Below are 25,916 nucleotides of genomic sequence, written 5' to 3'. Positions count from 1 at the left end.
AAGAGAGAAAGCATGAGAATGAATGAGGAGAACCAATCAGATGTGTTGATGGAGAAATGAGCAGTTCCTCATTACTGAGTCCTGATCAATGAGCTGTTCTGTTGTTGTGGATCTTCATCATCACACTCATCATCCTCATGTCAGCACAACCTTCACACTCCTCCTCATGTCCACACACATCAGTAAGAAGCTGCTGAGCTCAGTCCATCTCTCACTGCAGGACCAGAGTCTCACATCACTAACATTCCTCCTTCTACAACAGTAACAGACAGTCAACTGACCTCAGAGTCTCCAGACTACAGAGTGGACTCTCCAGAAAACCACACAGCTGCTCAACTCCTGAATCCTGCAGCTGGTTCACACCCAGGTCCAGATGTTTCAGATGTTTCAGGAGGGAGGGGTTGGACTTCAGAGCTGAGGCCACAGAAGAACAGCTGATCTCTGACAACCTGCAGTTCATCAACCTGAATAAAGAGAGAAAGAAGTGAGATTAGAGGACAAAGTGTGATGTTGAAGTCATTGAGAGTGAAGAAGGTTCAGACTGGAAGAGTTTAGAAATGTAAAGTTGTTAGGTAAATTTGTACTTTATGTTTATTATTAGTACTTGATATAATGGGAATTAACATTTTGTAAGTTATCGTTGTTTCATGCATGTCTATTTTAACCCTCTGGGGCCGATTGACGCTCTGCAGCGTCAAAATCACATGACCGTTTGAAAAGGCAGTAGCGTCACAGCACAGCGTCATCTGGTCCAGTGTTTCAATCCGTGTCGAAAGTGCAGATATAAAACTACAAGCTCGTTTTTAAATGATGTTGATCGCCCAAATAAAAGCGGAGATATGAGGAAAACTGTGTCCGTGTTTTTCCGCGACATTTTAGTGCGTCAGGTGCAGAAGACCGGTCAGGAGTGAAAGTGAAAGTAACTGAGCAGCAAAAACAACACTTGTAATGAGCCAGTATACCTTTCACTCATTGGTTGAGAAGAAGAGCCCATGTCCAATCAGAAGTTTCCATAGTGGGAGGTGTCATTTTGTTTAGTTCACCCGTGAAAAAGTAAACAGAGAGACGGAGACAGAGAGAGTGTGTAGTGAGTGTGTAGTTAGTGTGTAGTGAGTGTGTAGTGAGTGTGTAGTTAGTGTGTAGTGAGTCAGATTAGTGTTTTTTAGTTTCAAGTGAACTCTTTTTTTTTTTCTATCAAAACAATGACGCCTTATGAACGTCAATCAGGCGCTCCGACTTTTTTTTTTTTTTTTGAAGGAGCAGAGCATCGAGTCTGACACTGAGTTTGAGAGTGATTCTGATGATAATATTGAACACCTCAGCTTATTTTTGTTAGAGAGGAGACAGGTGTCCCCCAGACCAGGAGACGTGTCCCCCAGACCAGGAGACGTGTCCCCCCCCCTGTCCCCATCATTCCAGCTCCACCACAACAGCCAAAGGCTAAAATGTAAACATTGTCTGCAGGAACACAACAAAAGGAAAAACACTTCATGGAAATGCCATGTGTGATGTGTCCCTCTGTGTTGTGTTGGACACAATCTGTTGTTTTGAGTGGACAAGTCATTTGTCTTCACCTGACATTATATGTTTGACCTTTTGTAAATAGTTTTATAAAAACTCCTGAGGCAGTGCTTCTATTTCACTGTAAATATCTGTATATAATTGTTTTTTCAGTCCTGTTTTGATACATTTTAGTTAATTATAGTTTAGATTTACTTTACAAGTAAACAAAATGATTCGTTAACCATGTCTGTGAATTTTATAGTCAATAAATCTATGTTTTTACCACCCGAATTTGTAATTTTATGGTGTTTTTAGATCCACTGTTTTAATACAGTATGCCAAAGTGATGAAAATACTTCAGAAATGCATTTATGAGGTTGTCCTGAACAAAATGACACCAAAAAAAGGCAAGGTTTAAGAATTGTATATCTGAGATATAAAGGAAAAATCAATTGTAGTGAAAAACGGCACAAAATGCTTCAGGCCCCAGAGGGTTAACCACTGTTCACTGTTTCACACCTGCAAGGGCACGAGTCTTTGTATTATTGAAACTGTACCACTCTGAGACTCTTCAAGGTCTCTGGCCTCTGGGCCGGGGGACATCTGGTCTGAGACTCCTGCTTCAACTGTGTGAACCATATAGAAGTGTAACACACACACACACACACACACACACACACACACACACACACACACACACATACACACACACACACACACACACACACACACACACACAGGCCTGGAAACCAGTGTTAACCTGCTTTGTCTGTGTATGAAAATGGAACCTCCTACTCTAACTTTGAATAAAACGGGGCAGAGAAATGAAGATGGGGGCAGATCGGTGAACTTCAGCTCCGGAGGTGAATTCATTTCTCTGTCCTTGTACAAGCTGACTTATTGTTGTGACTCTTTATTGCTCTCCATACTGGGGTTGTCTCTCTTTTCTCATTCTTGCAGGTTTTGAACCTAACAATTGGTCCTTCGAGCCGGATCCCAACATAACCCGTTCCCTGGAGGGAGTTCAAACGGACGGCTGTCTACGTGCACGGCAAAGGACCAGGTCCTTTGTGAAAAACTAAGACCTGCAGGTTACCATTACCTAGCAGGCCAGCTGACGTAGGTCCAGAACGTCCTGCCGGAGGCGGGCTTGACGGGATCCGAGGACAACCCAGAGAGAGAAAGTGATGACTAGACTGACGACAAGAGTGAATGAATATTGATCCTAATATTCACTGGATATTTAGTGAAGCTGGTGTAGTGAAGGTACAGAAAATTAAACAACTGGAGATAAAATTAAATTATAATCGGAGGAACAGGTACTCGATTAACCCAATCATTTTAGGCAAGACCTAATATCCAGAAGAAATAGTTGTCCGCGAGTAAGCGCCCACGAAATAATTGTCCGCGAGTAAGCGCTATAGAAATAGAAACAAAGAGTACTCGAGTGACTGTGACTGACCAAAGGACTGTGTGTATGAAGAGAAATTATTTTCGAAACCCAGACGATCGGTAAAGTTAATGGTGACGACTAAGATCTATCTGGGGAGTAAAAGTAATCTCTTATTGCTGACTCATCAGGTGAAATTATGGGAGAATCTAAAACTGCTCGTACTCCTGTGATAGAACACCTAGTGGAAGACCGGAGTGAACAACAGGTTTGCTCTAGAAGCTCGTCTTTCAAGGAGGAAGTAGCGGGTCCATGAGACATTTTCTCTCCATGAGATCGCACTTGCAAAAGAAATAAAAAATGGGAAGCTGTTGTACAAAAACTAATGAGAGTAATGAAGTTGGTGACGTAAAATTTATGAGTAAAAGTCACCCTAGCTTGACTCAATATCTAAAATAGTAAAGCAAAAGAAATTTAGAGTGTGGAAAATGAGTTATACAACTTAAAGTTCTTCTACAGACCTTCTACAGAGATCCAGAAATTAAATGGTTTATAAAATCAACAATAAATTATTGACTTCTAAACTAAACAAACGTGATGACTTAAACTAGACTAAACATTTAGATGAAGCTTGGAAAGAGTCAGCTTACAAAAAACAAAAAACAAAAACCTTAAACAAGAAATTAAAAAATAAGAAACTAATAAAATTATTCTCAATTTTTTAAGATAATAGATTGTTACCTTTGCATAAACAAAATAATGATTATCAGGCATAATCTGGCTAGATGATGATGTGCTGCTATAACGGGACATGGAAGATCTCATGTCTCAACAGGAGGGAAGACACACATCAGAAACGGATTTCTAATCACTTGAAAACATTTACCCAAAACATAAATGATTTTATAACCTTGATGCTGATTTAAAACATGGAGATATGGAACGGCCTGGAACATTCCATATCTCCATGTTTTAAATCAGCACGGATTCTACTCAACTAAACTTGATAGTGAATCACATGCACTGTCTGTGTGTACAAGAGGTGGGAGGAGCCTCGGTGGAGCACTGCAGGCTTCACTGGTGCTGTTTCAACCACTAACGTTGAAAGTACTGCACACAGTGTCTGTGATATTACTTCAAAACAAACTATCTTATCATGCGAGACATGACAGTTTGACTGTCTACCAAAAACGTACATCCTTGACCAGATTTAAAAGGTGCGTCTAACAAAATCAGATTTAACAATATTTATAGATCATATAAAAAGAACACAGATGGTTCAAATGTCAAAAAGCAATGTATTTGCAGATTAACCAGCCAAAGAAGTGGTAAAATTAAACCAGGAGCGAGATATTTATCTTCAGAATACAGGAGTAGATGAAGAAGTTTTAAATATAGATATGCAAAACCCGGTTCCAAAACAGAAAAACAATATTGGAATAGAAAAATAGAATAAAAAATGAATAAATAAAAAAAATGTAGCACAGCAGAAAGAGAGTATCTATTTCTGCCCAGAAGGAAAACCTACTCCCAAAATCACTATATAAATAAGCAGCAATAATGAGCCATGGGCTTCGCCATGCCTCAACAGGAGGGATGGTACACTAATAAATAACAAATAACAATAAACCATCAGATGCAATTTAAACAGACCACCACCAAGGCAATACTTTCAAACTCCAAATTTAGTGATTTAGCTGAACTTTCTACAGAAAGAAAAGTGTGGGAACAAAGTTAATCAACCAATAAATAAATCAACTAGGAAAGAAGATAATAACTAGTCTTACGGTTTTTTTACCTGTTAAAAGTCAAACTAATGCGACGGGCAAAGCCGTTCCCTTTGAATTCAAATGATGATAATTAAATCTACTGATGCATCCTCGGACTGTCTCCTCAACCTCTCATCCTGTTGACCATCGTCCTCCAGTCCCTCATCAGACTCAGACTGTCTCCTCAGCCTCTCATCCTGTTGACCATCGTCCTCCAGTCCCTCATCAGACTCAGACTGTCTCCTCAGCCTCTCATCCTGTTGACCATCGTCCTCCAGTCCCTCATCAGACTCAGACTGTCTCCTCAGCCTCTCATCCTGTTGACCATCGTCCTCCAGTCCCTCAACAGACTCAGACTGTCTCCTCAGCCTCTCATCCTGTTGACCATCGTCCTCCAGTCCCTCATCAGACTCAGACTGTCTCCTCAGCCTCTCATCCTGTTGACCATCGTCCTCCAGTCCCTCATCAGACTCACACGTTGTTTGTGGTACAAAGAGAACACCACCTGCCTGATAAGAAGTTCAGGACAGACCGTGGGTTCTCTGCAGAGATTGTTGTGAGACATCAGAAATACCACAAGACGAGGAGCATGAGGTGGAAACATGACCTTCTCATGAGACGATGTTTTTTCCAGGACAGTTCTCATGAGAGACGCTGACAGAGGAGAACAGGAGGAGCACAGTGACCCAACTAGAGATGCTCTTAAGTGTTATATAATGATATAAAATAGAAGATAAATGGAAAATACTTTAAATTAAAAGTAATGTTGAATTAAAAGTAAAAGATTATTTAATGTTTTCTATTTCGGGGGAATGGCAATACATAGATAATGTTTTCTATTTCTTTTATAAAAGGGGGAATGGCAATAATTATATATAAAAGCAATAAAAAACATGATGAGAGTTAAAAGATAATCTTCAAAAAGACATTTGATAATAAGGAGCACATAGAATAAATTCTAGTAACAGTAATGAAGTTTAAAGTCAAAAGTCCAAACAGCTGAAGGACCAGGAGGAGAAGAGTCTCATCAACATGCTGATCACTAACATGCTGCAGAGCTCAGTCCACCTCTGTCCTCCAACATCTGGACCAGGACACACACACACACACACACACACACACACACACACACACACACACACACACACACACACACACACACACACACACACACACACACACAGTGTTGTGATTGGTCAGACTGAAGCCAAAAGGGGGCGGGGTTAATGCTGTGCCCCTGCAGACCACAGAGAGGAGAGTCGGAGGAGTAAAGGTGAAAAAAGAGAGCAGTTCTATTGGAGATGGATTTTATTGCCCCTGGAAGTCAGAGCAAGTGGCAGAAGAGCTGCTTTGGACTTTTGATGAGTTTTACTGGAAGATTGATGAATTAGTGGACAAAAGGACGTCTGAAGTCTCTGGCAGCACGACTGTAAGTCCTGTGAATTTAAGTGACTGTTATTCCACAGTAGAAAAAAGGCTTCAGAGGTTTTTATAAAGGTCAAAGGTTGAAGGTATTGACTGGATAGTTTTTCATTATTTAGGTGTTTGTTGGGTTGTTTAGTTTGATATAAATTCATTCTAAAATACTTGTTTAACTCCACAGTTCATTTACAAAAAGCCTTTAATTTATAGTGTGTGATTTACTGTAATTAAATATTTGTTTGTTTTTTAAAGCTCCTTTAAGTAACTGTGTGAATATTTCTCATGGTCTTATAATAAGAAGGGTCATTTGAGTGTCGCCCCCTACTGGTAAACCTTGGTGGTAACTAGCTGCTCACCAACCCGACCCCCCCAGCCTTTAAGTCACAGCTCCTCTAATTCAATTCAGACAATAATACTTTAGAGAGCTGGGCTGCTACATGAGCTGAAATGAGCAGCTGATCATATTCAGAAGAGACTGATCACACTGATCCTTGTTGTTCATTTCTTCTTCTGAAGAAGGTTGGAGCCCCGAGGAAGTGAAAGAAGAAGGAGCTTATTATTGTCACTGATGTGATCTTTGTTCTTCTGGAGAGCTGAATTGATGTGACAGCAAACAGAAGCAGTGTCCAGTGGGAGGACAAGTCAACAGCCAAGCTTACTGGACATCAAGACAACAAGTCCAGTTTGTGTAAAGGAGGACAAAATGCTGCAGCAGTTTAAAGTGTATTTAAAAGATGTTAATAGGACTAAATTACAGTTCAGGGTGAAAACAATGAATTAAATAAGTCCACTGTGATTAAAACTAGACACTCCTATAGATATATTTGATCTTCCTGTGTCTCACATAGAGTCTAAAAGGTTCAAACAGAGTTGGACTTTCCAGGCAGCAGCAATAGTGTGTTACTCTAAAAGGCCAGCAGGGGGCGCATAGTGATTGAAGGCAGTGGAGCCCCCAGGCGGAGTCCTGTACGTACTGCACCTACAGTTTATTTGAAGGTGTGAACATTTATTTTGAAGGGGTGTTTGCTTTTGTCTCTTCCTGGTGAGCCGTCAGCAGAATGTGTTGCTGGGCTGTTTTCCTCTGTGTTTCTGTACACACCCCCGGGGCTCGCCAACCACCATCTTCTCTGTGCACAGAACGGAAAATCCCCCCCCGGCGCTCACAACGCAGACGCTGGGGGGAGGGGGGGTCTGTGTGGACTATGGTATTGAATCCTGGCGGCGCCACTGATTGGAGGAGCCTCAAAGCTGCACAGAGGCAGCTGCATATTAAATCCTGCAGCCGAGACAAACGCCAGCTCAACCTGTCTGCCTCTTTGTTTCCTGCTACAGGATTTAATGTCACCCTCCATGACACACACTGGGTCAGGGGGGCAACAATGGCAGAGTGAGTGAGAGTTTGGAGCTCCAGCTGGGAGATCAGTGACTCTTCATCCAGGAGAGATCAGCCTGCTTTGAAAGCTGAAGGTGAACATGGAGCCTGTCAGAGCTGGACAGTGAATTGTCCAGTGCAGCACCTTGTTCTTCTACCAAGCTTTGAAATGTGGAGCTCCACACGGCTCTGCCACAGTCACAGGACTAAAGTCTCAGTTTCTCATGGAGATCCTCAGTGTGGATCATCTCATATCAGCCTGATGTCTGACCTTTAGTGGAACACAACTTTCACTGCACACAAACTCAAACATGGAGTCTGACCTCAGAGTCTCCAGACTACAGAGTGGACTCTCCAGAAAACCACACAGCTGCTCAACTCCTGAATCCTGCAGCTGGTTCTCACTCAGGTCCAGATGTTTCAGATGTTTCAGGAGGGAGGGGTTGGACTTCAGAGCTGAGGCCACAGAAGAACAGCTGATCTCTGACAACCTGCAGCTCTTCAACCTGAATAAAGAGAGAAAGCAGCAGAATGAATGAGGAGAACCAATCAGATGTGTTGCTGGAGTCCTGATCAATGAGCTGTTCTGTTGTTGTGGATCTTCATCATCACCCTCATCATCCTCATGTCAGCACAACCTTCACACTCCTCCTCATGTCCACACACATCAGTAAGAAGCTGCTGAGCTCAGTCCATCTCTCACTGCAGGACCAGAGTCTCACATCACTAACATTCCTCCTTCTACAACAGTAACAGACAGTCAACTGACCTCAGAGTCTCCAGACTACAGAGTGGACTCTCCAGAAAACCACACAGCTGCTCAACTCCTGAATCCTGCAGCTGGTTCCCACTCAGGTCCAGATGTTTCAGATGTTTCAGGAGGGAGGGGTTGGACTTCAGAGCTGAGGCCACAGAAGAACAGTTGATCTCTGACAAACTGCAGTTCCTCAACCTGAATAAAGAGAGAAAGAAGTGAGATTAGAGGACAAAGTGTGATGTTGAAGTCATTGAGAGTGAAGAAGTTTTTCATTATTTAGGTGTTTGTTGGGTTGTTTAGTTTGATATAAATTCATTCTAAAATACTTGTTTAACTCCACAGTTCATTTACAAAAAGCCTTTAATTTGTAGTGTGTGATTTGCTGTAAATAAATATTTGTTTGCTTTTTAAAGGTCCTTTAAGTAACAGTGTGAATATTTCTCATGGTCTTATAATAAGAAGGGTCATTTGAGTGTCGCCCCCTACTGGTAAACCTTGGTGGTAACTAGCTGCTCACCAACCCGACCCCCCCAGCCTTTAAGTCACAGCTCCTCTAATTCAATTCAGACAATAATACTTTAGAGAGCTGGGCTGCTACATGAGCTGAAATGAGCAGCTGATCATATTCAGAAGAGACTGATCACACTGATCCTTGTTGTTCATTTCTTCTTCTGAAGAAGGTTGGAGCCCCGAGGAAGTGAAAGAAGAAGGAGCTTATTATTGTCACTGATGTGATCTTTGTTCTTCTGGAGAGCTGAATTGATGTGACAGCAAACAGAAGCAGTGTCCAGTGGGAGGACAAGTCAACAGCCAAGCTTACTGGACATCAAGACAACAAGTCCAGTTTGTGTAAAGGAGGACAAAACGCTGCAGCAGTTTAAAGTGTATTTAAAAGATGTTAATAGGACTAAATTACAGTTCAGGGTGAAAACAATGAATTAAATAAGTCCACTGTGATTAAAACTAGACACTCCTATAGATATATTTGATCTTCCTGTGTCTCACATAGAGTCTAAAAGGTTCAAACAGAGTTGGACTTTCCAGGCAGCAGCAATAGTGTGTTACTCTAAAAGGCCAGCAGGGGGCGCATAGTGATTGAAGGCAGTGGAGCCCCCAGGCGGAGTCCTGTACGTACTGCACCTACAGTTTATTTGAAGGTGTGAACATTTATTTTGAAGGGGTGTTTGCTTTTGTCTCTTCCTGGTGAGCCGTCAGCAGAATGTGTTGCTGGGCTGTTTTCCTCTGTGTTTCTGTACACACCCCCGGGGCTCGCCAACCACCATCTTCTCTGTGCACAGAACGGAAAATCACCCCCCGGCGCTCACAACGCAGACGCTGGGGGGAGGGGGGGTCTGTGTGGACTATGGTATTGAATCCTGGCGGCGCCACTGATTGGAGGAGCCTCAAAGCTGCACAGAGGCAGCTGCATATTAAATCCTGCAGCCGAGACAAACGCCAGCTCAACCTGTCTGCCTCTTTGTTTCCTGCTACAGGATTTAATGTCACCCTCCATGACACACACTGGGTCAGGGGGGCAACAATGGCAGAGTGAGTGAAGTTTGGAGCTCCAGCTGGGAGATCAGTGACTCTTCATCCAGGAGAGATCAGCCTGCTTTGAAAGCTGAAGGTGAACATGGAGCCTGTCAGAGCTGGACAGTGAATTGTCCAGTGCAGCACCTTGTTCTTCTACCAAGCTTTGAAATGTGGAGCTCCACACGGCTCTGCCACAGTCACAGGACTAAAGTCTCAGTTTCTCATGGAGATCCTCAGTGTGGATCATCTCATATCAGCCTGATGTCTGACCTTTAGTGGAACACAACTTTCACTGCACACAAACTCAAACATGGAGTCTTACTCTAGAGTCTCCAGACTACAGAGTGGACTCTCCAGAAAACCACACAGCTGCTCAACTCCTGAATCCTGCAGCTGGTTCACACTCAGGTCCAGATGTTTCAGATGTTTCAGGAGGGAGGGGTTGGACTTCAGAGCTGAGACCACAGAAGAACAGCTGATCTCTGACAACCTGCAGTTAAACAACCTGAATAAAGAGAGAAAGAAGTGAGATTAGAGGACAAAGTGTGATGTTGAAGTCATTGAGAGTGAAGAAGGTTCAGACTGGAAGAGTTTAGAAATGTAAAGTCCAAACAGCTGAAGGACCAGGAGGAGAAGAGTCTCATCAACATGCTGATCACTAACATGCTGCAGAGCTCAGTCCACCTCTGTCCTCCAACATCTGGATCCTCCTCAACTCCTCTCAGTGGTTTGACTTAACAGATTCTCCCTCCAGACAGTGAACTGACCTCAGAGTCTCCAGGTTACAGTTTGGACTCTCCAGTCCAGCACACAGAAACTTCACTGATGACTCCTTCAGGAGGTTGAGACTCAGGTCCAGATGTTTGAGATGGGAGGAGTCAGACTTCAGAGCCGAGGAGATCACTTCACAGTCAGAGAGTTTACATGAAGAAAGACTGTAATGAGACACAGAGAGGACAGACCAAGTCACTCTAACGGTCAACACGGTCAATGTCAACAATAAATGATATCATTGGAACAATAACACAACTGCAGAGGTGTTGAATTATTTTTGTATTTTTTTTTCATTTACAATCAATCGAGGAAAGACTTTATTTGTCCACCAATGGGGATAATTAAAAGGTCAAATAGTGCACATCTATAAATTTATAAATAGATAAAAAGTACAACAACAGACTACAACTTAGTACTAATAAATAGCAGTGATAGTAAAACTGTGATAATAAAAGCATGAATCAGATACAAATAGAACAGAGAATGAAGGTCAAAGGTTAAATATGTATCAGCAGGAGACCAGGCAGTGATCAGAACTGAGTTTTTAGAAAAACCAGTTGTCTTTTTTAATTTGAGACAGTGGGGGAAAGTAACTAAAAAGTTACTTGTAGTCTGAGTTACTATTACAAACAATCACTTAAAGGTAATCAGTAAAGTAACTAAATTACTTTTTAAAGGAGTGGTGTCGTGTCAGAGTCTGAGGCAGAACTCTGTGACATGGAGCGTCACAAACACAGTGAGTGGAGGAAGTAAAGCTGCTGCTCTACACCTGAACTTACCCTGGAAACTTGACTTGTTGTTTTACTTCCTGATTTATAGAGGAGAAACTATCTAGAGGCTGCAGTGTTCTACTGACATGTTCTACTGATGTTCTAGAGATGTGAGCAGGAGAACAGAGAGTGATGGATATTAATGATCAATGATGTCAGAACCTGAGATCTTCCAGTTTACAGTGAGGACTCTCCAGGCCAGCACACAGCTGCTTCACTCCTGAATCCTGCAGGTCGTTGCCACTCAGGTCCAGATGTGTCAGACTGGAGGACTGAGAGCTGAGGACTGAGGACAGAGCTCCACAGCTTCTCTCTGACAGACCACAGCAGCTCAACCTGAAGAAGAACCAACAAAGAAAACCAGTTCAATGTTTGTCATGGACTCAGTTCTACATCTTTGTTCCTGAACCACGTACACAGCTTTGTTGGAGGCTTTGACCACTGGCAGCAGCTCCAGAAGAGCCTCCTCTGAAGCACAGTATTTCTCCAGGACAAACTCCTTCAGATCTTCTTCTGATGACAGTAAGATGAAGACCAGAGCTGACCACTGAGCAGGAGACAGTCTACCACTGGACAGACGTCCTGATCTCAGGGACTGTTGGATCTCCTCCACCAGAGAACCGTCGTTCAGTTCATTCAGACAGTGGAACAGATTGATGCTTCTCTCTGTAGACACACTCTCACTCAGCTTCTCCTTGATGTACTGGACTGTTTCCTGATTGGTCTGTGAGCTACTTCCTGTCTGTGTCAGCAGACCTCGGAGGAGACTCTGATTGGTCTGCAGTGAAAGACCCAGGAGGAAGCGGAGGAACAAGTCCAGGTGTCCATTTGGACTCTTCAAGGCCTCGTCCACTGCTCTCTGATGGAGATGCTGGAGATTAACTTTCTTCTTCAACACTTTTAACCACCAGGAGGTTTGTTGTTGTTCATCCAGGAGGTTGATTCCAGACTTGATGAAGGTCTGATGGACATGAAGAGCAGCCAGAAACTCCTGAATGCTCAGATGGATGAAGCAGAAGACCTTGTCCTGGTACAGGCCTTGCTCCTCTCTAAAGACCTGTGTGAACATTCCTGAGTACACTGAGGCTGCTCTGAGATCGATGCCACACTCTGTCAGGTCGGGTTCATAGAAGATCAGGTTTCCTTTCTGCAGCTCCTCAAAAGCCAGTTTTCCCAGAGACTCCATCATCTCCCTGCTCTCTGGACTCCAGTGTGGATCTGTGGCAGCTCCTCCATCATACTTGGCCTTCTTGACTTTGGCCTGGACCACCAGGTGGTGGATGTACATCTGAGTCATGGTCTTGGGCAGCTCTCCTCCCTCTCTGCTCTTCAACACCTCCTCCAGAACTGTAGCAGTGATCCAGCAGAAGACTGGGATGTGGCACATGATGTGGAGGCTTCGTGAGGTCTTGATGTGGGAGATGATCCTGCTGGCCTGCTGCTCCTCTCTGAACCTCCTCCTGAAGTACTCCTCCTTCTGTGGGTCAGTGAACCCTCTGACCTCCGTCACCATGCCGACACAGTCAGGAGGGATGTGATTGGCTGCTGCAGGTCGTGTGGTGATCCAGAGGCGAGCAGAGGGAAGCAGTTTCCCCCTGATGAGGTTTGTCAGCAGCACATCCACTGAGGTGGACTCTGTCACATCAGTCAGGATCTCAGTGTGCTGGAAGTCCAGAGGGAGGCGACACTCATCCAGACCGTCAAAGATGAAGACCACCTGGAGGTCTTCAAAGCTGCAGAGTCCTGCTTCTTTGGTTTGAGTGAAGAAGTGATGAACAAGTCCCACCAAGCTGAACTTCCTGTCCTTCAGCACATTCAGCTCTCTGAAGGTGAATGGGAATGTGAAGTGGACGTCCTGGTTGCTTTGGTCTTCAGCCCAGTCCACAGTGAACTTGTGTGTCAGGACTGTTTTCCCAATGCCAGCCACTCCCTTTGTCAGCACTGTTCTGATTGGTGGAGATCTTCCAGGTGAGGCTTTAAAGAGGTCTCCTGGTCTGATGCTGGTTTCTGCTCTGTCTGCTCTCCTGGATGCTGCTTCAATCTGTCTGACCTCATGTTCCTCATTGACCTCTGCAGTCCCTCCCTCTGTGATGTGGAGCTCTGTGTAGATCTGCTTCAGGAGGGTGGACTCTCCTGCTTTAGAGACCCCCTCAAACACAACCTGGAACCTCTTCTTCAGGGCACATTTCACCTTCTGTTGGCAGACTCCAGTAGCAGTTCCTGAAAAGAAGAAACCATGAATGAGTTGAGTGTGTTTGACATTGAATGTGAAGATGACAGTGTGTTAGTGGAGATGTTTCTCCTCCATCAGCTCCATCAGCTCCTCAGTGGAGACCAAACAGCCTCTGGTCTGATGCACATGTTTGCATCACATGAACAGCAGAGTTCAGGAACTCTCTTTGTGTCTCCTCGTCTCTGCTTTTGGACTCTGCTGCTTGTTTTGGACTTCCTGCCTGTTTCACACTTTCTGTGTCTGACCTGGAAATGACCTCTGTTCTCTGGACGGACTCTGTTTCTGACTGCTTTCTGCTCCAGCTGAGAACATTTCAGGTTTCATCTCCATCCTGTGAAATGAGATCAAATCATCTTACTGCTCCACAGACGCTGAGCCAGCTCCTCCTGCTTCATCCTCCTCAGGAAGTCCAGTGTGATCCTCAGAAATGACTCTCTGCTGCTCCTCTGCTCTTCATCCTCATCCTCCCTCTCACTCCCTGAGCATGCTGGGTAATCTGGACTCAGGAGCTTCTGCATCTTCTTCAGCTCCTTCTTCATGAAAGTCACCATGTTGTCCTCCAGCAGCTGGAACAGAGAAACATGTGGAGTTGACTTTGAGCTGAAACTGAAGCCAGATTGAGATGTGAGTGTAAATCCAGTGCAGAGAGCAGGATGGACAACATGTGAAGCCAAATCACACTTCATGTGGGATCCAGCAGAAACAGCTTCAAGCATCAGTGAAGACTGGAAGCTGGATGAAGGTTGGACTGTTTCACTTTGGACCTGAATGGATCTAATAAGCTGAGTGTCTGTTTCATGTTTCAGCTGGAAGTCACAACAGCTTCTTCTGTCTCATGATGTGACAGTAAAGTGTTGAATGGACACTTGTTCTCACCATAAATATGGAGTCCAGATGTGTTTGCTGCTGAGGGGCGGAGCCACCACGGAGAACCTGGGAGCTCTGCTGGCTCACGCTGCAGAAACATGTTGACATGTTAGTTAAAGCTGCTGTGTGGTGTGATGATGAATCCTGACACAAACACTGATTCTCAGCCCTCATCAGCACTTCCTGCTGCACATTTAAAGTTCCTCTACCTGAAAACATCTTTAAACTCTACTTCTCATAAAACATCCCTTCTGCACAGAGAATCAACCAAAAAACACCAAAACAAGACTATCAACACTCATTTGCACTCTTTTCCAACCTGCAGTTTCCCAAATCGATCACACCAACGTTGATGTTTACAAACAAACCAGCATTTGTGTCCATGAAACTGAGTTTGTGTTTCCTAACTGATGTCATCTGGGGAAATCTGCCTCATGGGTTTCTGGGATATCAAAGATGATGTCGCAGAAGCTCCAGCAAAATGATCAACATTGGACTGATTCAGCCCAAAATAAAAGGACAGACTTTCTCAGAGAAAGAAGATTCAAGCCAGGAGAAAATTCTTCAATGTTGTGAAACTGATGGTTAATCAGCAAGCGGTCGACAAACTGGTAAGTTCCTTGAAGTGTCTATGCTGGAATGATGTGTTTGTGTGAGTGTCATGATGAATTATATCCAGAAATGTATGAACAACATATGTGAGACGAACATCAACAACTGAAACTGGATATTTTTCCATGTGGATTCTGGTCGAGGAACTTTAAAGTTGAAGTTCATTCAGTTGAAATCTTTGACATCCACCCATCCCCCTCTCCTTTGGTGTTCCTCAGGGCTCTGTACTTGGTCCCACCTTCTTCATTGTCCATCTCCTCCACTTGTCATATTTCTCATAAATACATCATGAAGTTTCTTTGCTATGCAGACGACACTCAGCTCTACGTCTCCACCAAACCAACTCCACCCTCCACCCTCCTCCATCAATGACGATCTACAGGACATCAAATCCTGGAGTGTAAGATCACACTTTGCTGCTGAGTTTGCACTTTGTACTCTTGTACTAAAATACTGGAAGTGAATGTTGGAGTGAGCACAACTTCTCTCACTCTGGTTTTGAGGAGATGAAAGGAAACAAAGAGTTTCTTACTTTGTGTCTGAAGGTCCAGGTTCACCACTGAAGTTTAGTGGTTCACCTTTGGACCAGTCACTCTTCATAGACAACCTGCTGGATACTGAAGACCCTGCTGTGTGTCTGAGCTTCTGACCTCTACACACACACACACACACACACACACACACACACACACACACACACACACACACACACACACACACACACACACACACACACACACACACACACACACACACACACACACAGTGAAGAGGAGTCAAGTGGATTCTCTTTATTACTTCAAACACGTCAACAGTTCACATGTCAAACATTTCAACCAGCGATGATCCGTCACTTTCTAATTTCTTCCCAACCCGTCACCTCACACTGCCCCCATCCGTCACAAAACACCGTCCCCTTACTCTCTTCTAATGTGAGGAGGACAAGCAGCCACATCAAGCCAGGAGTTTCATCTAGAATAAAGAAGAGGAATGTTCCTGAAAGGCCCAGTCAGTCACCAGATCTCAATCCAACAGAGCCTGAATTTCACCTGTTCCACATGAAACGTGGGTTAGAAAGGCCCACAAAGCAACATCCAGTGAAAGGAGCTGCAGTGAAGCCTGAAGAGCATTCAAATAGAGGAAACCCAGCGAGCGCCTGGTGACGTCATGACTTCACACTTTCACACCGTCATTGCCTGCAAAGGCTTTTCAACAAGTGTGAGAGATGAATGTTGGATTTTCTCTTATTTCATTGGTTCAGTGACTTTTGAGCCCCTGACATGAAGGGATTGTGTTTAAAAAGACTTTAGTTGCTCACATTGTTATGTGATGTTTGACTTGAAGCCACTGAATGAAAGCTGAAGCCTGAACTTCACCTCCATCTGGAGAGTTTACTTTCTATTTATTGTGCTCATATTCAGGACAAAATGAGAAGAAGTGTGTCTCTGGACTAATATTTGTGGAGCAAAGTGTAAGTTAGTGATGTGGGATGTTTGGACTTCAGGGTCATCTGGAGACTTCCAGTTCCTTTAAAGCCCTGTTGGGAAGGTGACACTGCTCTGACCTGGGATCAGGTGAAGAGGAGTTCTAAACTCTGCCCTGAAAGACAACACATGATGTTCTAGTGTTGGTTCTGTCCACTGCTTGTCCTTGTGTCTTTCATGATCACATTGGGACTGATCATGGTGACGGTGGAATGTCTCTGCACCTCGTCTTCTTTACTGCAGCTGTTTTTCTGCTGCCTGTTGGAATCACTTCAGCTCACTTTGGATCATTGAAACCACTGAGCCTTGAGACGAGTCAATACAGCAGAGCCACTTTGAACACTGTTCATATTTCTATGGAGTTTACATTGAGTGTGGATTCTTCTGTTTGCTCTTTGAGTGGCTGCAGGAGTGTGTGACGTCTCTTACCTGTCCACACACTCTGGTGTGTCTTCTTCATCCACGTGACTCATGTTGAGTCAGAGAGAAACACACCAACCTGGTCCACACACACACACACACACACACACACACACACACACACACACACACACACACACACACACACACACACACACACAGTAGAGTGAGATCAGAGAGCGACAGCCGAGACAAAACAGAAAAAGGAAAACAAGAAGAAGAATAAATAATAAACAAACAGAGGAAATAACGTGAGAGAAGAAAATATAGAAACGTGGAAAATAGAACAAGTAATATGATTAATGTCAGTTGGAGGTTTCAGAGAAAAATGAAGCGTCTGGATGATAAATAATGAGATGATCGACTCTGTGTGTGTGTGTGTGTGTGTGTGTGTGTGTGTGTTGGATTGAATATTTCAGACTGACACCAACCTGAGCCAATCAGAGTGAAGGAGGGCTGAAGCCCCGCCCACAGCTGAATGTTGAAAGAGTTTTTCCATAGAGAAGAAAAGAGGTGAAGAAAGGAGTTAATGGAGGTTGAAATGTTTGTCCAACAGGTGAAGAAGAAGAAAGCAGCTGTCAGTGGTTTGTGATGGTGTGAATGAAAGAGGAAAAGAGAAGTGAGAAAGTCTTTCTCTCCGTTGTGGAAGCTTCTAAAGAGCTGCCAGAGTCTCACCTGAACTCTCTTCACTTCTTCTTACAGACACTTTTCCATGTGTGAGGAAAGTTGTGGAGAGAAGAAGCTGCTCTTCGTCCCTCTCAGTCCGTCTCTCATGTCTGACAAGCACAAAGTGACGGTTTGTCCTCTGACTCACCCAGAGCAGGACATTCCTGAGAAAACCTGTTTCAAACCTGTTTCATGACGTCAATGTGAACTGTAAAGTGAAGTGGAGCTTTAATATCCAGTTTATTTGGAGGAAGAGTTTTCTCTCATTACAGGGCTGTTCAACATGTGGCTCTTCAGCTCCTCTGTAGCGGCTCCCTGAAGCTTCACTGAATCACACTGAAACCAACATTGTGTCGCGGTCGCACTGGGAAGAAGGGCTCACATTAGAAGGGGGCGGGGCCAGGTGACGTAGGCAGAGTGAGGAGGTGTGGTGAAGTAAGAGGGGGCGGAGCTTCACCTGTTGGAATGTTTGGCCTGACAGCTTCAGTCTGTGTGGAGAAATAAAGACTCTCCACTCCACTCGCCGTCTGTCTGCTTCCACCACTTCCTCACTATTTGATGTTCATTCTATTCACACACATGTGAACGTTTGGTTTCATTCCAGACATTGTGGCTGAAACGTGCAGCTCTGTTGGCTTCTGGAAGAGGAAACACTCCAGAACAGACGGGAGTTCTAGACCAGGAATATCTACCAGAAATGATTGTAAAAGCATGAATGGCTGAACTTTGGACATTTCTTTGTTCTCTTCTTTATTTCCTGCTGCCTGGTGTCCTGATCCTGCTCTCACTCACCCCTCCCTTCCTGAGAGTGTTCACTCCTCCCCTCCTGTGTTCCCCTTAGCTCCGCCCCTGTGTTCTCCTGCTTCCTCCTCCTGGTCACAGCTGTTTGTAATTGTCATTAGTGTCAGTATTTAGTTCTCCTCACTGGGAGCTCTGGTTGCCAGTTCATCTGTGTTCTCACACCAGTCGTACCAGCAGTTTTCCTTGTGTCTCCTTTGTGTTCTGACCTCCTGCTGCCCGACTTCTCCTCCTGGGTTTCCTTCTCCTTGCCGGTGCTGGTTTTGACCTCGGACTGCCTGACCTACATTCTGCCTGCATCTTTTCATTCAACACATTTGAACGGAGCATCTTGTCTCCTGTAGATTGGAGTTCCACGAACCCTGACGCCTGGGACCTCAGTCAGCTGGGGACTGAATATTCTCTCAGCCAATCATGGGGAGTCTGACAGAGCTCACGTGTCATGTGGCCTGGTGATTGGCTCAGCAGTGATCCATACACTGTCCCTGCAGCACTGCAGGACACCTTACCTGCGTAACACCTGCAGCACTGGTGGGGTTTTGAGAAACCAAAACAGGATTAAACACAGGCTCCACCTTACATGAAATGCAGGACTATTTAGTTTCACAACAATCAAGGAACATGAAAGCCTTGTTTCCACTGCAGTTTGTGTTGGTACGGTACTTTACGGTACGGTACTTTACGGTAAGGTACTTTACTTTACGGTATGGTACTTTACGTTATGGTACTTTACTGTACGGTACTTTATGGTGTGGTACTTTACGGTGCGGTACGGTACTTTACGGTGCAGTACAGTACTTTACGGTATGGTACTTTATGTTTTGGTACTTTACTGTATGGTACTTTATGGTACGGTACGGTAGTTTAAGGTACAGTACTTTACGGAATGGTACTTTACGGTGTGACACACAAACACGTATACACTAATGTGCAGTGACGTGTTTTGAATATATAAAAACATATTACAATTTAGACCACACATACAGATAAGAGCACACTATAGTACAATAATACACTTTTATTTACACACAATTATGCTTTGTATAATGTTTACTGAACAATTTTAATTCAGACAGGAGTCACAGTGTTTTACTGCAGCTCACCTGTAGACAGGAGTCACAGTGTTTTACTGCAGCTCACCTGTAGACAGGAGTCACAGTGTTTTACTGCAGCTCACCTGTAGACAGGAGTCACAGTGTTTTACTGCAGCTCACCTGTAGACAGGTGTCACATTGTTTTACTGCAGCTCACCTGTAGACAGGAGTCACAGTGTTTTACTACAGCTCACCTGTAGACAGGAGTCACAGTATTTTACTGCAGCTCACCTGTAGACAGGAGTCACAGTGTTTTACTGCAGCTCACCTGTAGACAGGAGTCACAGTGTTTTACTGCAGCTCACCTGTAGACAGGAGTCACAGTGTTTTACTGCAGCTCACCTGTAGACAGGAGTCACAGTGTTTTACTGCAGCTCACCTGTAGACAGGAGTCACAGTGTTTTACTGCAGCTCACCTGTAGACAGGAGTCACAGTGTTTTACTGCAGCTCACCTGTAGACAGGTGTCAGTGTTTTACTGCAGCTCACCTGTAGACAGGAGTCACAGTGTTTTACTGCAGCTCACCTGTAGACAGGAGTCACAGTGTTTTACTGCAGCTCACCTGTAGACAGGAGTCACAGTGTTGTACTGCAGCTCACCTGTAGACAGGAGTCACAGTGTTTTACTGCAGCTCACCTGTAGACAGGTGTCAGTGTTTTACTGCAGCTCACCTGTAGACAGGAGTCACAGTATTTTACTGCAGCTCACCTGTAGACAGGTGTCAGTGTTTTACTGCAGCTCACCTGTAGACAGGAGTCACAGTGTTTTACTGCAGCTCACCTGTAGACAGGTGTCAGTGTTTTACTGCAGCTCACCTGTAGACAGGAGTCACAGTGTTTTACTGCAGCTCACCTGTAGACAGGAGTCACAGTGTTTTACTGCAGCTCACCTGTAGACAGGAGTCACAGTGTTTTACTGCAGCTCACCTGTAGACAGGTGTCAGTGTTTTACTGCAGCTCACCTGTAGACAGGAGTCACAGTGTTTTACTGCAGCTCACCTGTAGACAGGAGTCACAGTGTTGTACTGCAGCTCACCTGTAGACAGGTGTCAGTGTTTTACTGCAGCTCACCTGTAGACAGGAGTCACAGTGTTTTACTGCAGCTCACCTGTAGACAGGAGTCACAGTGTTTTACTGCAGCTCACCTGTAGACAGGAGTCACAGTGTTTTACTGCAGCTCACCTGTAGACAGGAGTCACAGTGTTGTACTGCAGCTCACCTGTAGACAGGAGTCACAGTGTTTTACTACAGCTCACCTGTAGACAGGAGTCACAGTATTTTACTGCAGCTCACCTGTAGACAGGAGTCACAGTGTTTTACTGCAGCTCACCTGTAGACAGGAGTCACAGTGTTTTACTGCAGCTCACCTGTAGACAGGAGTCACAGTGTTTTACTGCAGCTCACCTGTAGACAGGTGTCAGTGTTTTACTGCAGCTCACCTGTAGACAGGAGTCACAGTGTTTTACTGCAGCTCACCTGTAGACAGGAGTCACAGTGTTTTACTGCAGCTCACCTGTAGACAGGAGTCACAGTGTTGTACTGCAGCTCACCTGTAGACAGGAGTCACAGTGTTTTACTGCAGCTCACCTGTAGACAGGTGTCAGTGTTTTACTGCAGCTCACCTGTAGACAGGAGTCACAGTATTTTACTGCAGCTCACCTGTAGACAGGTGTCAGTGTTTTACTGCAGCTCACCTGTAGACAGGAGTCACAGTGTTTTACTGCAGCTCACCTGTAGACAGGTGTCAGTGTTTTACTGCAGCTCACCTGTAGACAGGAGTCACAGTGTTTTACTGCAGCTCACCTGTAGACAGGAGTCACAGTGTTTTACTGCAGCTCACCTGTAGACAGGAGTCACAGTGTTTTACTGCAGCTCACCTGTAGACAGGTGTCAGTGTTTTACTGCAGCTCACCTGTAGACAGGAGTCACAGTGTTTTACTGCAGCTCACCTGTAGACAGGAGTCACAGTGTTGTACTGCAGCTCACCTGTAGACAGGTGTCAGTGTTTTACTGCAGCTCACCTGTAGACAGGAGTCACAGTGTTTTACTGCAGCTCACCTGTAGACAGGAGTCACAGTGTTTTACTGCAGCTCACCTGTAGACAGGAGTCACAGTGTTTTACTGCAGCTCACCTGTAGACAGGAGTCACAGTGTTGTACTGCAGCTCACCTGTAGACAGGAGTCACAGTGTTTTACTGCAGCTCACCTGTAGACAGGAGTCACAGTGTTTTACTGCAGCTCACCTGTAGACAGGAGTCACAGTGTTTTATTGCAGCTCACCTGTAGACAGGAGTCACAGTGTTTTACTGCAGCTCACCTGTAGACAGGAGTCACAGTGTTTTACTGCAGCTCACCTGTAGACAGGAGTCACAGTGTTTTACTGCAGCTCACCTGTAGACAGGAGTCACAGTGTTGTACTGCAGCTCACCTGTAGACAGGAGTCACAGTGTTGTGATCACCTTCATCCCAGCGTTATTATGTTGCTTCACTGTGGGAGAAGGAAGATCCTCCATGATGAGGTCGACCACTAACAGGGTCATGAGGGGTGGGAAGGGGGGTGCCGTCATGTGTGTAAAGAAGATCGTTCTTCCCGAGGGGGGGGGGGGGGGGGGGGTGGTTGTACAGCGTTCTGAAGTCCAGAGGCTTTGCTCTCAGCTGCAGAAGTCAGCCTCAGGTTGGGAGTCCTGGTGAGCTGCAGGCTGGATGAGAACCAAGTTGGGTTGCAGCAAGATGAGGTGAACATCTGCAGTGATGCGTCCTGTTGAAGAGGAAACAAAAGAAAAGGAAAGAAAGAGTAAGTCCAGGGATTTCCTGCTGGTCCAGCGAGGTTAGAAAGGTCCAGCCTGGTCCACATGTGTGACCACGTGGCTCTCTGCGTCCCCCATGTGCAGCTCTGGATCTGGACTGATCAGAAACTGTCCTGAAGAGGGTTTGTTCTTTCACTTTGCTGCTTTTCATACCTGTGATCATGTTCCTGCACCCTGCTGTGCTGGGATGGCCTGAGCCAGTCAGAGCTGGTGATGGAGGCCTTGATCCCCCTGTATTACTATGTTGTACTGTAGTACATCTTGAAGATGTCACTGGTTGGTCTGGGAGGAGGATTCTCACAAACACAGTCAAAGCCTCTTTGGACATTTAATACAAAAGATCATGATTGATGACCAAAGGGCTCGTCCGGGAATTGAACCCGGGACCTCTCGCACCCAAAGCCAGAATCATACTCCTAGACCAACGAGCCCACATGTTCACAAGCTAAAGGACTGGATCATTTCCACACTTCAAGTCAGGACCAGCTTGGAGTTTGTATGTTCTCCTTGTCTGTGCCTGGGTTTTCTCCAGGTGCTCCAGTTTTCCTGAAAACCTCAAAACATACAGTATATCACACTGTGTCACATGAGACATGAACAAACAATATGAGCAATTCTTCACTCCCTGGTTTATGAGATGTTCCTGATCGCCCCCCAGTGGCTCCATGGTGTAATGGTTAGCACTCTGGACTCTGAATCCAGTGATCTGAGTTCAAATCTCAGTAGAACCTGACTTTTCATGAACAAAAACACAATGTGAGTAGATCTCTATCCTGCACTGAGTGCAAACACTGAAAATAACCACTGACAGCAATAATCACTCTCTGAATGAATCAGCTGTTCCTCACTCTTCAAGGAGAAGACACATTGATTGGAGGACATCTTGGCAGGACAAGACTCAGGACATGAGAGACAATTGAAGGAAGCTTCACTTGTCTGGCTGGAATCTCCATCTTTGAACAAGTGGGGGACCTTGTCGGACCCAGACGCTCAATCCACACTAGATAGACAGATAGATAGATAGATACTTTAATGATCTCCAAGAGAAATTCACAGTTCCAGCAGCAGCAATATGGAAACACAGGGGCATGCAGGGTTAAAAAAACAAAAAAACAAGCAATAGGTAAAATAGAAGAAATATAACTTCAGTATAAACAAATAGTTAAGCAAATAATTAAGCAATAAACAAATAATTAAGATAAGTTATGTAACACACTATTGTTCCAGACCAGATGTTTTTAGGCTCCAGAGCACAGAAGACGACGTAAAGTCACACCCAGCAGGCTGTTCAGGCATGGCACGCCGGTCAGCAACAGGGTTGCCAGATGTGACTCACTGTTTTCAGCCCAAACAGCCCCAACAGTCATTTCAAGGTGCTTTTAACAAAGAAAAGAGAAAAACCCAACAAAAACACATGAGCAAGCAGATCTAATGCTTTACACAGAGTTATCATGTTTGCTGGTTATGTAACGTCAGGAACTTTTCATACTTGATGGCATTAATATGATGAAGATAAACAGCAGCTCCACCAGAGTATTTCTCTACTGGACAGCAGCTCCTCAGGATATCAGTGATTTGACAATTGGGTGGAGATCATGAAAGCAACACTCCTCTGGATGGAGACTCCAGAGAACTGTTCTGCATTGACATAAACCATCAAGAGACACCTTAGTTTGATCCTACTGATGATGTCATTCTGCAATAGTCATCCTGCTCAGCATCTTTTCACCTGTCAAGTTTCTTCACAAAGAGCCTGAACAGGGACTTGAACCCTGGACCGTCAGATTAAAAGTCTGATGCTCTACCATCTGAGCTCCCCAGGCCTGCCAACACAGTGTTGTGTCTCCATATGATTCTCACTTCTGATGAGACGAAGCAGACACTAATCCTGACCACCAAGGTGCAGAAGTGGAGACTCTTCTGTTTTGAAACTCAACAAATTTTAGTCCATTGTTCCTTCCTCAAGATGCTGAAAAGCTACGCTCTGGATTTGGTGTGGATGACAGGGGCCGTCCACACCATGAAACCAGTTAACCTAAACCAGCTGTTTTTGTCCTATCATCCACATGAGGCGGTGTTTTAGTAGCGTGAAGACAGGTTTGTTTGAACATGGTTCCCAGAGTGGGGAAATGTTAAAACGCCGGCTCGTGACGTCCAACCTCCTGAAAACCATCAGGCCTGAACCCTGGCCAATGCAGTGGATGGTAGGCAAAGTCAGGCTTTCTCCTGTCTGGTGCTCAGGGCTAATTTGCATATTGCAGGACTGACTCCAGCAGACTAACCTTCAGTTGTGGATGAAGTTCATCTGCAGATACTTCTGGACCAAAACCCTTGAGTTATGACCTCCTGCTGTGATTGAAACTCCAGTATTTAAAGCTTGTAGCTCACAGGTGTGTTTAGTTACATAATCAGAGAGCAGCAGAGTCCATCAATGTCTCATTACCTCCTGTGGATTCAATTCAGATGAGAGAGGCTTCTCATGGAGATCAAAGGAGATAAAAGGAGAGTGTCTGATGAGCAATGGCTATGTTTCAACTTTTTGAAATCTCTTCAACTTTTTAAAATATTTCAACTTTTGTGCTACTTTTTTATAATGTTAGTGGATGGAGAAATGTTCAACATTTGACTACCTATAACTTCTTCAAATCTTAACCGATTTCAACCATTCAACTTTTAAACTGTTCAACTTTTTGAACTTTTTTTTAAACGTCTTCAACTTTTTTCAAATTTTTTCAACTTTTTAAAATATTTCAACTTTTTCAAACTCAATTTAGGGGACTTAATTGACAGGGAGCGCAGGATGTCCTCCCACCCGCACCAATGTATTTTGACTAGTCATTTTGTCCCCAAATCCCAAAAGTTGGGACATTTGTTTCAAGTCCTCACGGGGAGACGGAATGTCGTGAGGACATGAGAAGCTCACTACACGTCCTACAACTTCTTCTGACGCCGACGGTGAAGACATTTTTCAACCAAGTGTCACGGTTTTCAAACTACAAGCAGTTGTTGGGGAGCTGCGTATCAGCTTTGTAGCCCTGTTCTCATCCAGCCTGTCACAGAGTGACAGCAGAGGAGCTCCGTCTCCACGGCAACAGACTCACCTGCACTAATCAGGCTGCCAGCAGGCAAAGCCACGCCCACTTTTCAACTGTTCTTTAACTGTCAGCTTTTTAAACTATTTGAAACTTTCAACGTTTTTCAAACTTGGAACTTTTCAAAACCTTTTTCAACTGTTTCAACTTTTTCCCACTTTTTCTCAACTTTGTTTTAAACCTTGACCTTTAAACTTTTTGAAAATGTTTAACTTTTTGAAACTTTTTCAACTTTCTGCTTTAAATTCTGTTTTAAACCTTGAACTTTAAAAACTTTTTCCAAACTTTTACCTTTTTAAAAATGTTTAAAAATGTTTTAACTTCATCCCTTCATGCTTCATCAGTCTTCATCTGTCCTCTTCATCCTCTTATTCATCTATCTTCTTCACCCTCCTCTTCATCTGTGCTCTTCATCCTCGTCTTCATCTCTTCTTCACACTTTTTAAACTGCCAGTCTTTAAACTCTTTCTTAAACTCTCACTCCAGACCAGAGACGGGCCGGCAGGACAAAGCATTACAGTTTACCTGCAGCATTCACACTATCATGCATTTGC

At 44.4% G+C, this 25,916-nt stretch overlaps 2 protein-coding genes across 2 annotated transcripts in view; one reads left to right on the top strand and one right to left on the bottom strand.

Annotated features, from left to right (window-relative positions):
- LOC308147500 (uncharacterized protein) overlaps positions 1-25,916 on the bottom strand; it is a 1,504,609-nt gene that overhangs the window by 341,452 nt on the left and 1,137,241 nt on the right. Inside the window, 2 exon segments of the mRNA XM_080519675.1 lie at positions 10,069-10,251; positions 10,514-10,681. Of these exon segments, the coding sequence (XP_080375801.1) occupies positions 10,069-10,251; positions 10,514-10,681 (351 nt within the window).
- Positions 1-25,916, top strand: part of LOC308147502 (NACHT, LRR and PYD domains-containing protein 3-like) — a 427,269-nt gene that overhangs the window by 334,059 nt on the left and 67,294 nt on the right. The gene's annotated exons all lie outside the window — the stretch shown is intronic.

Source organism: Blennius ocellaris (genome assembly GCF_963422515.1).
Source record: "Blennius ocellaris genome assembly, chromosome: 24".
Classification (NCBI taxonomy): Eukaryota; Metazoa; Chordata; class Actinopteri; order Blenniiformes; family Blenniidae; genus Blennius; species Blennius ocellaris.
The sequence above is the reverse complement of the archived record's forward strand: the minus strand, read 5'-3'. Positions and strand labels throughout refer to the sequence as shown.